At 39.4% G+C, this 15860-nt stretch overlaps 1 protein-coding gene across 12 annotated transcripts in view; it reads left to right on the top strand.

Annotated features, from left to right (window-relative positions):
* HEATR5A (HEAT repeat containing 5A) overlaps positions 1 to 15860 on the top strand; it is a 129183-nt gene that overhangs the window by 32067 nt on the left and 81256 nt on the right. For 8 of the 12 annotated variants that reach the window (XR_010109794.1, XR_010109793.1, XM_034937393.3 and 5 more), the window contains exons 8-12: positions 1262 to 1517; positions 2062 to 2217; positions 4884 to 5134; positions 8074 to 8185; positions 13684 to 13836. Coding sequence is in view for 10 of the 12 variants with exons in the window: in XM_034937393.3 (XP_034793284.1) it covers positions 1262 to 1517; positions 2062 to 2217; positions 4884 to 5134; positions 8074 to 8185; positions 13684 to 13836 (928 nt within the window). In the remaining 2 variants the exon portion in view is untranslated. The remainder of the gene's footprint in view (positions 1 to 1261; positions 1518 to 2061; positions 2218 to 4883; positions 5135 to 8073; positions 8186 to 13683; positions 13837 to 15860) is intronic. The other 4 variants (XM_055097455.2, XM_008974692.4, XM_055097456.1 and 1 more) reach the window with 1 other exon arrangement.

Genomic DNA, 15860 nt, shown 5'->3' with positions numbered 1-15860 from the left:
TAATAATGGAACATTTTAATTTTCTTTGAAACACAAACATTTTTTGTTTCCAGCTGTTGTGCTTTTGTGTATCTTGTGGTTTAACATGTTTTCCATTGTATTTGTGTGTGCTCATGCAGTTCAGATTTAAGCTATTACATACATAATTGTTTAGCATAGGTGAAATAAACATTTTATGTGGCTTTAACCCTCAAGGAGTACAGCATGTAGTTTACTTCAGTGCTTAAATTTTTCATCCTAAACAAGTTTTAAGAGGTAAACTCTTGGAAGAGTTATCTTAACAATAAAACAAAGAGATATCTGCCTTCTTTCCTTGGATTATCTTTTTTTTTCTAAACACCGTTATCATTCAAAGCAAACTTGTATTTTTGAAAAATTCACATATATTGTCATTGTTTTATACTGTATATAGTCTCCATGAAAATATGAGCTTCCCAGTATAATTGTAATTAAACTGTGTGTTTCTAAGGAACAGATAACTTAAAACTACTTTATATCTATGGAGTAAGAAAAACCATTAATATTCATGAAAATAAAGAACTAAATTTCCTTAGAGTTATAATGTTGGAGCATAGTTAATTCTTATAATGTGTTTGTATGTTTAAATTGAGATTTCTTGTTCAGAATGTTAAATCTCTCGGAGCCGTTGTTCACAGAAGCCACAGATACATTTTACATGTAAGCTGGGTATGCTGACTATCCTGAAACTGTAGTCTGACCAAAATAAAACAGGAGGGTAACAGAAATGAAGTCTTGATTGAAAGACTATGCACTTCAGGCCGGGTGCGGTGGCTCACGCCTGTAATCCCAGCACTTTGGGAGGCCGAGGCTGGTGGATCACGAAGTCAGGAGATCGAGACCATCCTGGGTAACATGGTGAAACCCCGTCTCTACTAAAAATACAAAAAAATTAGCCGGGCTTGGTGGCGGGCCCCTGTAGTCCCAGCTACTCGAGAGGTTGAGGCAGGAGAATGGCGTGAACCCAGGAGGCGGAGCTTGCAGTGAGCTGAGATTGCACCACTGCATTCCAGCCTGGGTGACAGAGCGAGACTCCGTCTCAAAAAAAAAAAAAATGCACTTCAGTTCTGGCTTAAACAAAAACAAAATGGTGCTATGTTTGTATATTTCAAGTGGCATAAATTAGGAAAGAATACAATTTATAAGGAATAAGAAAAATATTAATAAATGCTACATGTTTTGTGGGGGAGAATACAGAATTGAAACAATTTAATATTGAAAATAAAACTCTTTTCCTTTTTAGGCTTATGTGGTATTTGTTTCAACACTAGGAGGAGCTTGGCTAGAGAAAAATTTTGCTGCCTTTTTTTCTCATATCCTAAGCCTTGTGTCACAGTCACACCCTAAAGCCACCCAAACTCAGATTGATGCCGTCTGCTGTCGCCGTTGTGTTTCATTTATTCTTCGAACTACTATAGGTGGTCTTCTTGGAGAAAAGGCTCAGCTTGCTGCTGTAAAGGATATTTGCCAGGCCATCTGGAAGCTAAAGAAAGTTATGGGTATGGATCTCTACTAAGACAGTTTGTTTAACAGTGCTAATGGAATTGTCCCTTTGGGAAAGCTAGACTGATATATAAGACTATATTAATACAGAAACCTTGAAGGCTGATAGAAGTTCCTCAGAATTCATGTTGTACTTCCTATAGAATTTAAGATAAATTATTTTTGAAACTGTCTATCTCAGTTCCTGTACCATTTTAAGTCTACTCTGCTTATCTCGAATATCAGTAATGTTGGATATTAAATATCAATAATGTTGAAATCATTTTTAGTTTCCCATGAGTTCTCTCTCTCAGTGCCACTTGCTAAGGGAGTAATAAGAGATCTCTGATTGGAATGCTTGAACTAAATTGGTGATAGTAATTCATTTCTTTCTTTATTGATGGAAGTCCCCATTTAAGCATTTTAGTTATTGCCTCAAGTATTTCATATAGATCAAGTGTATGTATAAATTTTTGCCGTTATACCTTTTTACTCTTCACACCCTTTTCAATATATTTTAATACAGTGGTTATGCATAGTTAATTCTTGCATTTCTATCAGATGCCGTAATGAGTGATGGTAATTTGGAAACCCGGCTTGGTTCCACAGATGTAGCTGCTAGCCAACATATGCTGGTTTGTGCTTTACAAGAACTTGGAAATCTCATACACAATCTTGGCACCACAGCGGCACCTTTGCTACAGGATTCAAGTACAGGTATATCTGTTTGTGACTCATTGGAATACCTTGTTTTCCCTTGTACACTAGATAACTTTGTTCCAAGGAAGGAAATCTTCATATAGCTTACTTATAGATTCCATTATAGATTTATGAGAAATGTGTTATGAAAAATTTATAATCAGGATTATTAAAAAGATGTATATTGTTTAGTTTTTTCTTTTGTAATTAAAGATTGTTCTCTAAGTCTGCACCCTACCCCCCATTTAGAGACTTACAACATGGAAAACCTTACAGAGAAGTAAACCTGAACTTTCTCTGCATCTGCAGTGAAAACATTAGTACAGTACAAGTAATTCAGTTCCTCAAAGGTCTTTAAAGCAGTATTTTCTTTCTTTTTTAAGTATTTAATCACTTTATAATAGCTTTATTCAGATATAATTCATGGCTAGGCGCAGTGGCTCATGCGTATAATCCAGCACTTTGGGAGGCTGAGGCAGGCATATCACTTGAGGTCAGGAGTTCAAGTCCAGCCTGGCCAACATGGCAAAACCCCGTCTCTACTAAAAATAGAAAAATTAGCCCGTCATGGTGGCGCATGCCTGTATTCCCAGCTACTCAGGAGGCTGAGGCACGAGAATCGCTTGAGCCCCAGACATGGAAGTTGAAGTGAGCCAAGATAACGCCACTGCACTCCAGCCTGGGCAACAAGAGACTTTGTCTCAAAAAACAAAAAAAAGATATAAATCACTTACCATGAAGTTTACGCTTATAAGGTATACAATTCAGGGATTTTGAGTGTATTTGCTATACTGTACAGTCACTACCACTGTCTAATTCCAGAGTCTTTTCATTACCCCAGGAAGAAGTCCATTAGTTGTCATTTCCATTTCCCTTTGCCGCAGCCCCTGATGACCATGAATTTATTTTCTGTCTCTATGAATCCACCTATTCTGGATATTTCATGTTAAAAAAAAATCATTCAATATATGGTCATAAATGACTTGCTTCTTTTTAAAAAATCACTTTTAAAAATCACTTTTTAGGCCTGGCATGGTGGCTCACGCCTGTAATCCCAGCACTTTAGGAGACCAAAATGGGAGAATTGCTTGAGCTGAGTTCAAGACCAGCCTGGGCAACATAGTGAGAGCTCCTCTCTACTAAAAATTTTTTAAAACTTAGCCAGGTATGGTGGTGTGCACCTGTAGTAGTCCTAGCTCTTTGGGAGGCTGAGCCAGGAGCATCACTTATGCCTAGGAGACTGAGGCTACAGTGAGCTATTATCATGCCACTGCATTCCATCCTGGGTGACAGAGTGAGACCCTGTTTCAAAAAATATATCATTATGGCTTTTATCCTTCGTGGCACACATTTCTTGCTGAGAAACTTTACATTGTATTTGTGTTTATAAGCTATTTAGATCTGGGACACTTACTTAAATAGCATTTGACATGAAACTTACATGTTTCATGAAAATTTATGTTGAATTATAGCAAATAATACCCTTTCTTTTATTGATGGTGACAGTTACTTCACTGTCTTTGTAGTTAGTTGGTTAGTAGCCCACTGAGGACCTAGTGAAGCCTTGATTTTAATGTTTTATTCTTATAAGAGCAACATGGTGGATAGAAAGTGTATTAATTATGTAGGCTGGGCGTGGTGGCTCACGCCTGTAATCCAGCACTTTGGGAAGGTGAGGTGAGTGGATCACCTGAGGTCAGGAGTTCAAGACCAACCTGGCCAACATGGTGAAACCTCATCTCTACTAAAAATACAAAAATTAGCCAGGTGTAGTGGCACGCACTTGGGATCCTAGCTGCTCAGGAGGCTGAGGCGAGAGGATCACTTAAACCCGGAAGGCGAAGGTTGCAGTGAACCAAGATTGCACCACTGCATTCCAGCCTGGGTGACAGAGCAAGATGCTATCTCAAAAAAAAAAAAAAAAAAGTATATGAATTATGTAGATAAATGTACTAGAAGGATTAAAAAATAAAAAGAGGGTGGGGCAGGGTATGACTTTTTTTTTTTTTTTCAAGGCAGGGTCTCAGTCTGTCACCCAGGTTGGAGTACAGTGGCACAATCTTGGCTCACTGCAAGTCCCGCCTCCCTGGCTCAAGCAATCCTCCCACCTCAGCCTCCCTAGTAGCTGGGACAGCAGGCATGCGTCACCATGCCTGGCTAATTTTTTGCATTTTTGGTAGAGACAGGGCTTTGTCATGTTGCCCAGACTGGTCTCAAACTCCTGAGCTCAGGCGGTCCGCCTGCCTTGGCCTCCCAAAGTGCTGGGATTACAGGCGTGAGCCACCACAGCTGGCCAGGGTGTGACATTTCTTTTCAAGGTGTTATTTGTTGATAATTTTTAATTTTTAGTACCAAATTAATAATTGATCTGAAGCTAAATAAGAGATTGGCTTATTTAGGAAATAAAGTTTTTCTTTTGTGTACGGACTTAATTTAGGACAACTTTCATGAGATATATTAGTAGAAGTAATTCTTAGGTTAGAAAATTATTTTGAATAGGAATGGTGAGAAGGGAGAAAAATGAAGTTAAAAGAAAATTATTTGTAATTATGTATTTTTCTATTATAATTTGGCTTTTGATAAAAATATATTTTATATCCATGTGGCTATGTATTCTTTTGACTATTTTATGGTCAGGTGAGTTTTATCTATGTACCTAAGTCATCATTTGTTTATCCTTCCAGGTCTCCTTGACAGTATCTTGTCAGTTATTCTTCATCCTAGCATTTCTGTTCGACTAGCAGCAGCTTGGTGTTTACACTGCATTGCCGTGGCATTACCCTCCTACCTAACACCACTCTTGGATCGTTGCCTTGAACGGCTTACTGGACATAAGTCTTCACCTGAAGCAGTGACTGGCTTCAGTTTTGCTGTAGCAGCTTTGTTGGGAGCAGTAAAACATTGTCCTTTAGGAATTCCTCATGGAAAAGGCAAGGTAATGATTTCATTCTCTATGTATGATAATGAGGTGCTTTTTGTTAGAAGTATCTTCACATAGTAACAGAATTTGTTACTGAATGCTTTATTTTGCTGTACATCTAGCCCTGCCATATAAGTACATTTAAAATTTTATTTTAGAGGATAAATAGAGCTGCAAAAGAAATCTTAAATAACTAAGCTTAATATTTAATAATTTAGTTAGTGGTATTATTTGTGGTATTACTTTAAAAATAGTTTACATATCTTAAGATCAAGTAGATAAATAGTTATATTAATGTTCTTAGGAACAAAGGTTTTCAATATAAGTAGAAAGAACTAAAACTGTAGAATTGAAGTTAAGTAAAAGCCCCATACGTTAGATTCAAATTGAAATTGTCAGTATGAACTCATTTTATTTTTTTGAAAATACTTACATCCTCCTTTTGTACAGTGAAAAGGCCTAAAAGCAATGATAACCCAGTGTCAGGGATACCCCTAGTGCCCAGATTATAGCTCTAAATACTGTTTCCAACCAAAAAGGAATCAGGACTCTATGGAGCAATGGCTAGTTTCAGGTCTGGGGCAGGAAATGCACAACATAAACTTGGAATATCTTGTCATGCCAGAAAGTAAGGAAGTCATCAAGGAATACTATGTTCATTTTAAAAAGAGGTAACTTAAGGGGCTCCCACTGATCAAAGATGGCATGATTTATACATCAAAATTAATAATGACTACAGTGAATTAAAACATACTAGATAATATATAAAATTTCATGAGTTCATAATGATATTCAACTTCTCCAAATTGTATTGCTACCAAAAAATGTCATTTTCTGAGTAAATTTAGAATCAGACAAATAAATGACACAAACCTAGTGAATAAATAACCCAGTTTTAATGTACAAAGAATTTTGAAGAGAACTAAAGAAAAATTTTAATGAAACCTAGATAATACAACATAGGCAAGCATGGTGTTTGAATTTTGTTTCTTTTTTAATAGCTAGGAATTGTAAGTTGTCAGAGAACATTATTTGACAGTGAAAGCCCTTCTAACCCATACTTCTCACAAACTTGTAAATATATTTTAAAAAATACACCATTATTCCTTTCTTTCTCATTGCCACTCCTGTGTCATTATGGAGTTTGATAGTATATCCACCACAGTGTAGGCTCTGCAGAAGACCATTCCATAACTTGAACAATTCCAAAAATATTTTGAGTATTGCCAATGCCACTGAAATAAGGTAGGTGACAACTTTGGAAGATGAGATTATTTAAATTTATTATTTTAGTTATATTCTTAACACATCACATCTTGCTAAGCAAAGACTTGTCATTCAATGTATTTAATTAAACCTATTCTCATATCTCATTAATTCAGACAAGGTTCCCATTCCCATATTATATTTGGAATTTCTTTCCGAGAGAATTATCCACTTGTTCTGATTTGACTAGAATGGTTTGTTTTGTCCTCACTCTTTTTGAGTGCTATCCATTGACTGTATGAGCTGCAGGGAGTCCTAAATTAGTAGTAAGTTGGTTGGTTGGTTTAAAATACACTAGCCTTCTTCTTTAGAAAATTTGTATGCCAACTCATAATACTTCCTGCTTTTTCAGAGGTGATTGGTAATAGGTGTTTTCTCATATTAGATGCTCTCTGGCCTTGTACTGTGTAAGCATACATTATCCATAAATGTGAAATGTCCTGTTTTTCTTCTCTGTTGTTTTATAACATGGACCCCTTTTTTTGAAACAGGGTCTTGCTTTGTCACCTAGGCCAGAGTGCAGTGGCGAGATCATAGGTCACTGCAGCCTCAAATGCCAGGGCTCAAGCGATCTTCCCATCTCAGCCTCCCAAGTGGCTGAAACTACAGGCACGTAATTCCATTGCCTGGCTAATTCTTTTTATTTTTTTGTGAAGATAGGGTCTCACTCTGTTGCCCAGGCTGGTCCTTTTTTTTTTTTTTTTCTCTCCAAGGAGACATGGTCTTTCTTTATTGCCCAGGCTGCAATGCAGTGGTGTGATCCTAGCTCACTCCTAGGCTGGTCTTGAATTTCTGGCCTCAATTGATCCTCCCACCTTGGCCTTCTGAGTCGTTGGGATTACAGGCATGAGCCACTGTGCCCAGCCTCATAGACTTTTTTACTATAACATTTTAATAAATTTCACTCTTCAGTATGAGACTATTTTGACTACCTCTAACCACTATAGTATACTACCTCTTGGAAGACTATTATCAGCTACTGAGTTACAAAAGTAGTATGTAGCTTTTTTTTGTTGTTGAGACTGAGTCTCACTCTGTTGCCCAGGCTGGAGGTGCAGTGGCATAATCTCGGCTCACTACAACCTCTGCCACCTGGGTTCAAGCAATTCTTCTGCCTCAGCCTCCCGAGTAGCTGGGACTACAGGCACGTGCCACCACGCCCGGCTAATTTTTTGTATTTTTAGTAGAGATGGGGTTTCACTGTGCTAGCCAGGATGGTCTCGATCTCCTGACTTTGTGATCCACCCGCCTCAGCCTCCCAAAGTGCTGGGATTACAGGCGTGAGCCACCGCACCTGGCTGTATGTAGCATTTTTAAGAGAGAGACTCCTGTAAGAAAACTTTTTTTGGATAATTATGGATTTAAAAGGATAGTTGCTCAAAACTAAAAGTAAATTCAAATTCTATACAGCTATACTTGAATAATCTTACATTGTTGTCACATGTGCTCTACAAAAAATTACGGGATTGTTGTGTACTACCTCATATACCAGTATTTAACCTTGAAAACTTAATTTTTTATAGTTTCCTTTATGACAGTCCTATTATGTAGTCTACACGAATGACAGTTCTTTATCGTTTACATTTATTTTATGTAAGAATTAATTTTTCAAGATATTGTTAGCTGCTATCATTTAGTAATTTATAAACTGATATGCTTTTTTTAAAACTTGTTCTATATGTAAATAGATTATTATGACATTAGCAGAGGATTTGCTGTGTTCTGCTGCTCAAAACAGTCGCCTTTCAGCTCAGCGCACACAAGCTGGATGGTTGCTGATTTCTGCTCTGATGACATTAGGTAACAGTCTGTAGAAGGTTTACATACCTTGAAATACTTTGTGTTTTCTGAGTGAAATGATTCTTATATGTGATTTGATGAAATGAACTTTTAATACATACCAGAATTTAAATAGCCACACAAACATTTTTCTTCTAGTAGTCACCTTAAAAAGCCTTTTACTTTCGTCATTGCTTAAAACCTTTTGAGATCTCTCTTGATTTTCTCTTCCGGGCTAGATGATAAGCCTCAAGTAGGATAAGCCGAGTTACTAATCATCTTTCAGGCTTAACTCTGAACAACTGTGGCTTTTTCAAAAATCATTGACATCCATCTTCAGAAAAAAACATTTCCACAATATAGGCAAAAGAACATATCCATAGCCTGGGAATCCAGTTCTATAATTGTTTGAGGATTCATAACAGCCAATAAGGTTGCTACATTGAAGGGGATGAATTTTACTTAAATTATATTTATTAAAAAACAGTAATTGTTTTACAGTCATGACTATTTATATCCTCTAAATTTTTGAGACAGGGTCTCACTCTGTCACATGAGCTGGAGTGCAGTGGCATGATCATGGCTCACTGCAGCCTTGACCTCCTGGGCCCAAGTGATCCTCCTACCTAAGCCTCCCAAGTAGCTGGGACCATAGGCATGCAACATCATGCCTGGCTAATTTTAAAAAAATTTTTTGTAGAGATGGGGTCTCACTATGTTGCCCAGGCTCGTCTCGAACTTATGGGCTCAAGCAGTCCTTCCGCCTTGGCCTCCCAAAGTGTTGGCATTATAAGCATGAGCCACTGAAAACTTTATTTATTTATTTATTTTTTGCCCAGTCTTATGGTGCTAATGAAACTTAATTTTATTACTCTATCACACCTATATTTTAAGTCTCTGTTGTCATACAAGTTATAGCTCAGATATAAAACAACTGGCTGAGGCTGGGCATGGTGGCTCACGCTTGTAATCCCCACACTTTGGGAGGCTGAGGCGGGTGGATCACTTGAGGTCAGGAGTTCAAGATCAGCCTGGCCAACAAGGTGAAACCCCATCTCTACTAAAATACAAAAATTAGCCGGGCATGGTGGTGCATGCCTGTAGTCCCAGCTACTCGGGAAGCTGAGGCAGGAGAATTGCTTGAACCCAGGAGGTGGAGGTTGCAGTGAAGTGAGATTGCACCACTGCACTCCAGCTTGGGTGACAGAGCAAGACTCCCTCTCAAAATAAAAGAAAAAATGAATAGGTCGGGCGCAGTGGCTCACGCCGTAATCCTAGCACTTCGGGAGGCCTAGGCGGGCGGATCATCTGAGGTCAGGAGTTCAAGACCAGCCTGGCCAACAACACGGTGAAATCTTGCTTCTACTAAAAAAAATACAAAAATTAGCCAGACATGGTGGCATGTGCCTGTAGTCCCAGCTACAGGGGAGGCTGAGGCAGGAGAATTGCTTGAACCCAGGAGGCAGAGGTTGCAGTGAGCTGAGATCATGCCACTGCACTCCAGCCTGGGTGACAGAGCAAGACTCCGTCTCAAAAAATAAAAATAAAAAATAATAATAAAATAAAGCAACTGACCTGATTTGGCCGATAAATCATTTTGACACCTATAAAGTAATTTGACCTAAAGGAGCTTAAATTAGAATAAACAATCATAAATGAAGAACTACTTTAAGTAGTGGGGTTTTTTTGTTTTTTTTTTTTTGAGATGGAGTCTCACTTTGTCACCCAGGCTGGAGTGCAGTGGCGCGATCTCGGCTCACTGCAAGCTCCACCTCCTGGGTTCACGCCATTCTCCTGCCTCAGCCTCCCGAGTAGCTGGGACTACAGGCGCCCACCACCACACCTGGCTAATTTTTTGTATTTTTTAGTAGAGACGGGGTTTCACCATGTTAGCCAGGATGGCCTCGATGTGCTGACTTCGTGATCCACCTGCCTCGGCCTCCCAAAGTGCTGGGATTACAGGCGTGAGCCACCGCACCCGGCCAAGTAGTGTTCTTAAGATGATTAAAGAGATTTATCGGACTAGATCAGGTTTAGCTTCAAGGAGCCAAATTTGGCCTACTACCAATATTTATTATACAGCCTGTGAGCTAAGAACAGTTTTTATATTTATTAGTGGTTGGGGAAAAAAGATATTTTGTAATACATGAGAATCATGTGAAAGTCACATTTCAGCATTCATAGTTTTATTTGTGTACAACCACACTTGTTTGTGGATTGTCTGTGACCTTTAGGTGTACAGTGGCAGAGTTGAGTAATTGCAACAGGAAGTATGTGGCTCTCAAAGCCTCAAATGTTTACTATCTGCCCCTTTACAGAAAGTGTTTGTTAGACCAAAGCATAGATCATCATTTCACAGTGTGCTGGGAATAATGTAGTCAAGCTTTTATTTGCTTATTGCTGGGTGTTCATGCCTGCCGTATTGAAGTTCCTGGTGAATTAAGGAGGAAATAAACTACCTAATAAATGCATTTTGATAAACAAGAGCTTTTAAAACAAGCTAATTGTGTTGGAGGAAGACAACAAGAAGTCCTTTCTCCTGTACATCATATTTTACGGCATATTCATAATCAGCATACAAAAAGGGATTAAAAGTTTTAATTAAGGTTTTGTTTAATTACTTTGTTTTCTTGGGTTTTATTCATTTTTCTTAACTATTCTTTCCCTTTATTATCTATTTTTATTCTTATTCATTTATTTATTTATTTTTTGAGACAGGGTCTCACTCTGTCACCCAGGCTGGAGTGCAGTGGTACGATCATGATTCACTGCAGCCTCGACCTCCGCAGGCTCGGGTGATCCACCTGCCTCAGCCTCTTGAGTAGCTGGGACTGTGTGCACCACCCTGCCTGGCTAATTTTTTGTAAAGATGGGTTTTTGTCATGTTGCCCAGGTTGGTCTTAAACTCCTGGACTCAAGCAGATTACTCCTGGACTTAAGCAATCTGCCTGCCTTGACCTCCCAAAGTTCTGGGACTACAGGAGTGAGCCACTGCACCCAGGCTATTATCAATTTTTAGAGTGCGTTAGTATCATAGCAACTTTCAGGGGGGACCAGTGAGATTTTTGTTTTTAGGTATCATTATGAGCTCATGGAATTTTATATATTTATATGTTTTAATCACTTGCGATCATTATTCCTTTCGATCCTCAAATTGTCTCATCTTTGGTCATTGGGAGTCCCTTCAAGTTGGTTCATTTGTCCTTTTAACATGAACCTAGTATTCTTTCATAATGTGTTTTTGCATGCAAGATGTCCCAGGTTTTACACTACATTTTCTGCCTTAGGCTTGCCATCAGCCGTTTCTCTAAGGAGCCTTGATTCCTTTTGTAGGAAATGGAATTTTTTTTTTTTTTTTTTTTAAGAGACAGGGTCTCACCATGTTACCCAGGCTGGAGTACAGTGGCAACATCATAGCTCACTGCAGCCTTGAATGCCAGGCTCAAGCAGTCCTCCTGCCTCGGCCTCATGAGTAGCTAGGACTATAGGTTTACACCACTACACTCAGCTAATTTTTAAATTTTTTTTGTAGAGATGTGATCTTGCTGTTTCCCCAGCTGATCTTGAACTCCAGAGCTCAAGTGATCCTCCTGTCTTGCCCTTCCAAAGTGCTTGGATTACAGGCATGGGCCACAGTGCCCAGCTGGGAATGATTTTTAGACAGCAATCTTAGTGCTTTGTTAATTTTTGCTTTGCATTTTAAACATGTCTTCTCTGTTTTTATCATTCCCTTTACCATTTATAATTTTCTTCATTATTTCACTGTGAACTAATGTAAACACAAAACATGTTCATTCCTTGAATGTAAGCTACACACTTAAACCTTTTTTGATACACTTCCCAGTTTATCTGATGCCATATTAAAAAACTTGGATTTATCTCCAGATTCCTCCATATCTTGTCTCTCTGTGGATGGCTCATAAAGTGTGCGTGTATGTGTGTTGTGTTTGCTAGATACATTATAATTATTGTTATTTATTTATTTAAAGAAAGGATCTTGTTCTGTTGCAGTGGCAGTCAGACCATAGCTTGCTGCAGCCTTGATCTCTTGGGCTCAAATGATCCTCCTGCATCAGCCTCCCAAGTAGCTGGGACTATAGACATGTGCTACCACACCCAACTAACTTTTTACTTTTTTGTAGAAAGATTTCGGTATGTTGACCTGGCTGGTCTCAAATGCCTGGCCTCAAGCAATCCTTCAGCCTCGGCCCCTCAAAGTGCTGGGATTACAGGCATGACCCACTGTGCCCAGCTTTAAGCACTCTTCTGTGTATAAACTCATATACGCCTCAGAAACTGTCCTTTGAATAAAATACTATTATTCTCCCCATTTATGGATGAAGAAATTGAGGCAGAAAAAGGTTAAATAACTCATCCAGGTTTACACAACTAATAAGTGGATGAAGCCAGGATATTAATCTAGGCAGTCTCCCTCCAAAGCCAAATGCAGTTCTGAGCTATGGGTTTGGAACAGAAGAAAGACATACAGTCAGCAGAATGTGGGAGTAAGAAGTAGAGAGCGCTTACTGGAGAAGTTTAAAGTAACTCCAGAAATTTAAAGAAAAGTACCTGGGGAGAAAAGCTATGGGTTTGGGTTTTTAAAAAATTGATAATGTTATCATTGTATATTGTTTTGTATTATTATTGGGTTTGTGTCATGATTCCTTCAATTCATAAATGTTGCTCTGAAACCTTTTTTTAACAAAAAGTATTCTATTCAGACATTTTGTATCTGATTATTGACCTGGAACAAGTTGCTATCAGAAGTTAGCATTATTCTGAATATCAAGAATACAGATGGCTCACATCTGTAATTCCAGCACTTTGGGAGGCTGAAGTGGGTGGATTGCTTGAGCCCAGGAGTTCAGACCTGCCTGGGAAACATGGCAAGACCCCATCTCTACCAAAAAATACAAAAATTAGCTGGGCATGGTGGCATGTACCTGTAATCCCAGCTACTCAGGAGGCTGAGCTGGAAGGATCACTTAAGCTCAGGGGGGTTGAGATTGAGATTGCAGTGAGCTGTGATCATGCCACTGCACTACTAAACTCCAGCCTGGGGGACAGAGAAAGAACCTGTCTCAAAAAGCATGCAATGTTATTTGTTACTATAATAATTGTACTTTGCATTTATGTGGTCCATTACAGCTTTTCAGAGTACTTTAAAGTGCATTCTATCATTTGGACCTGACAAGCCCTTAAAAACAAGCATTACAGGGGGCTTTAGCTTCATTTAATATGTAGATGAAACTGAGTCTCAAAGAGCACATAGCAGTAGTGGAGGAGCTGATACTAGAGCCCAGCCTGTACCATTAGTTCTTTGTTTTTCCTCTCTGTACTCCAGCACCTTCAGATAATAATTCATTCAGTAATAATTTGGAACCTGAAGATAAGAAAGGGGACAAAATATTGCAATAATGAATTAAAATGTTTAGGAGAGAAGTTGCTGCTTAATAATAGAGTTTTAAAGAGTGACAACCTTGGGTTCTCTTACAAGTGACAAGTTGAATAAATTACAGGTCCTGCAGTTGTTAGCCATCACCTTGCTCGAGTTCTGCTGTTGTGGAAGTGTGTCTTTCCAGCATCTCCTAAAGATCTAGAAACAGAAAAGAGCCGAGGAGATTCGTTTACATGGCAGGTGACCCTGGAAGGACGAGCTGGTGCACTGTGTGGTAGGTTGGATTTAGTCTTTTCTCTCCCTTTCCTTTGGCTTTTTACCCACCCTTTGTCTTTAACATGTACTTGTATGTTTTATTTAACACAAGGCAGGGGGATATGCCACTAATGATTTTTTTTTTGTAACTGAACAAAAAAATTATAACCGATTAGTTGGTAATGATAACTGGTGTATGTTATAATAAACCAGATTTGAGAGTTCTTAAGATACATGTTTTATTAGGTCCAATCCAGTTAAAACTGCCAACATTGTTTTGTCTTAGGTGAGCATTCATTCCTCTTTTCAGAAATACTAAGGTTTGGTTTAATTACCAGTAAGAATCGTTTCCATTTAGCCTATGCAGTTGACCCTTGAACAGCATGGAGGTTAGGGATGCCAATGCGCCTCGAAGTCAAAAATCTGTGTCTGGCTTTTAACTCCCCAAAAATGTATCTAATATCCTACTGTTGACCAGAAGCCTTACTGATAACATAAATGGTCAATTACCACTTTTTTTTTTTTTTTTTTTTTTGAGATAGGGTCTCACTGTTGCCCAGGCTAGAATGTTGTGGTGTGAACACAGCTCACTGCAGTCTTGGCCTGCTGGGCTAGTGATCCTCTCACGTCAACCTCCCAAGTAGCTGAGACCACAGGTGCATGCCACCATGCCCAGCTAATTTTTAAATTTTTTGTAGAGATGGAGTTTCACTATGCTGCCCAGGCTGGTCTCGAACCCCTGACCTCAAGCAGTCCTCCCACCTCAGCCTCCCAAAGTGTTGGGATTACAGGCGTGAGTCACCACACCCAGCCCCACATATTTTGTATGTTGTATATATTATATACTGTATTCTTGAAGTAAGCTAGAGAAAAGAAAAAGTGTTATTAAGAAAATCATAAGGAAGAGAAAATATATTTACTATTCATTACACAGAAGTAGATCATCATAAAGGTCTTCATCCTCATCATCTTTATGTTGAGAAGGCAGAGTAGGGGTTGATCTACTTCTCTCACTGGGGGCAGATGCAGAAGAGGTGGAGCAGGTGGAAGGGGAGGCAGGAGAGGTAGGCACACTCGGTGTGGCATCTGTTGAAAAAAACCTATGTATAAATAGACCCTTGAAGTTCACATTTGTGTTGTTCAAGGGTCACCTGTATATGAAAGTTGTACCTTCTACAGTATGTAGACTGTTAAAAGTAATGTTTCAGCCGGGTGCTGTGGCTCACGCTTGTAATCTCAGCACTTTGGGAGGCTGAGGTGGGCGGATCACCTGAGGTCAGGAGTTCGAGACCAGCCCAGCCAACATGGTGAAACCCCGTCTCTACTAAAAATACAAAAAAATTAGCCAGATGTGGTGGCGGGCACTTGTAATCCCAGCTACTTGGGAGGCTGAGACAGGAGAATCGTTTGAACCCGAGAGGCAGAGGTTATAGTGAGTTGAGAATGCGCCATTGCACTCCAGCCTGGACAACAAGAGTGAAACTCTGTCTCGGAAAAAAAAAAAAAAAGTAATGTTTCACCATGAAGGGTGAGATCCCTGGAAAGACATGGAAGCATTGATTTTGGTTTTGTTTATTCATGGCATTTTTACTGTTAAAGAAAAACCACTTTTGAAATTGATCTTGGCCAGGCTCAGTGGCCAATCCCAGCATTTTTGGAGGCCGAGGTGAGTGGATTGCTTGAGCTCAGGAGTTCAAGACCAGCCTGGACAACATGGTGAAATCCTCTCTCTACAAAAAATACAAAAATTAGCCAGACATGGTGGTGCATGCCTGTAGTCTGGGGTGGGAGGATTACCCGAGCGTGGGAGGTGGAGGCTTCAGTGAGTTGTGGTTGCACCACTGTATTCCAGCCTGGGAACAGTGAGATTCTGTCTCAAAGCGTCCAGGGGTGTGGGAAGTGGGGGCGGGAGGGAAGGAGGGAGGGAGGAAGGGAGAGAGAGAGAGAGAGAGGGAGAGAGAGAGTGAAAGAGAGAAAAGAATTGATCAGTCTGACTTTGTTTTTTTGTTTTTGAGACGGAGTTTCACTCTTGTTGCCCAGGCT

Source organism: Pan paniscus, chromosome 15, assembly GCF_029289425.2.
Source record: "Pan paniscus chromosome 15, NHGRI_mPanPan1-v2.0_pri, whole genome shotgun sequence".
Classification (NCBI taxonomy): domain Eukaryota; kingdom Metazoa; phylum Chordata; class Mammalia; order Primates; family Hominidae; genus Pan; species Pan paniscus.
Note: the sequence above shows the minus strand (reverse complement) of the source record. Positions and strands in the feature narration are given on the sequence as shown.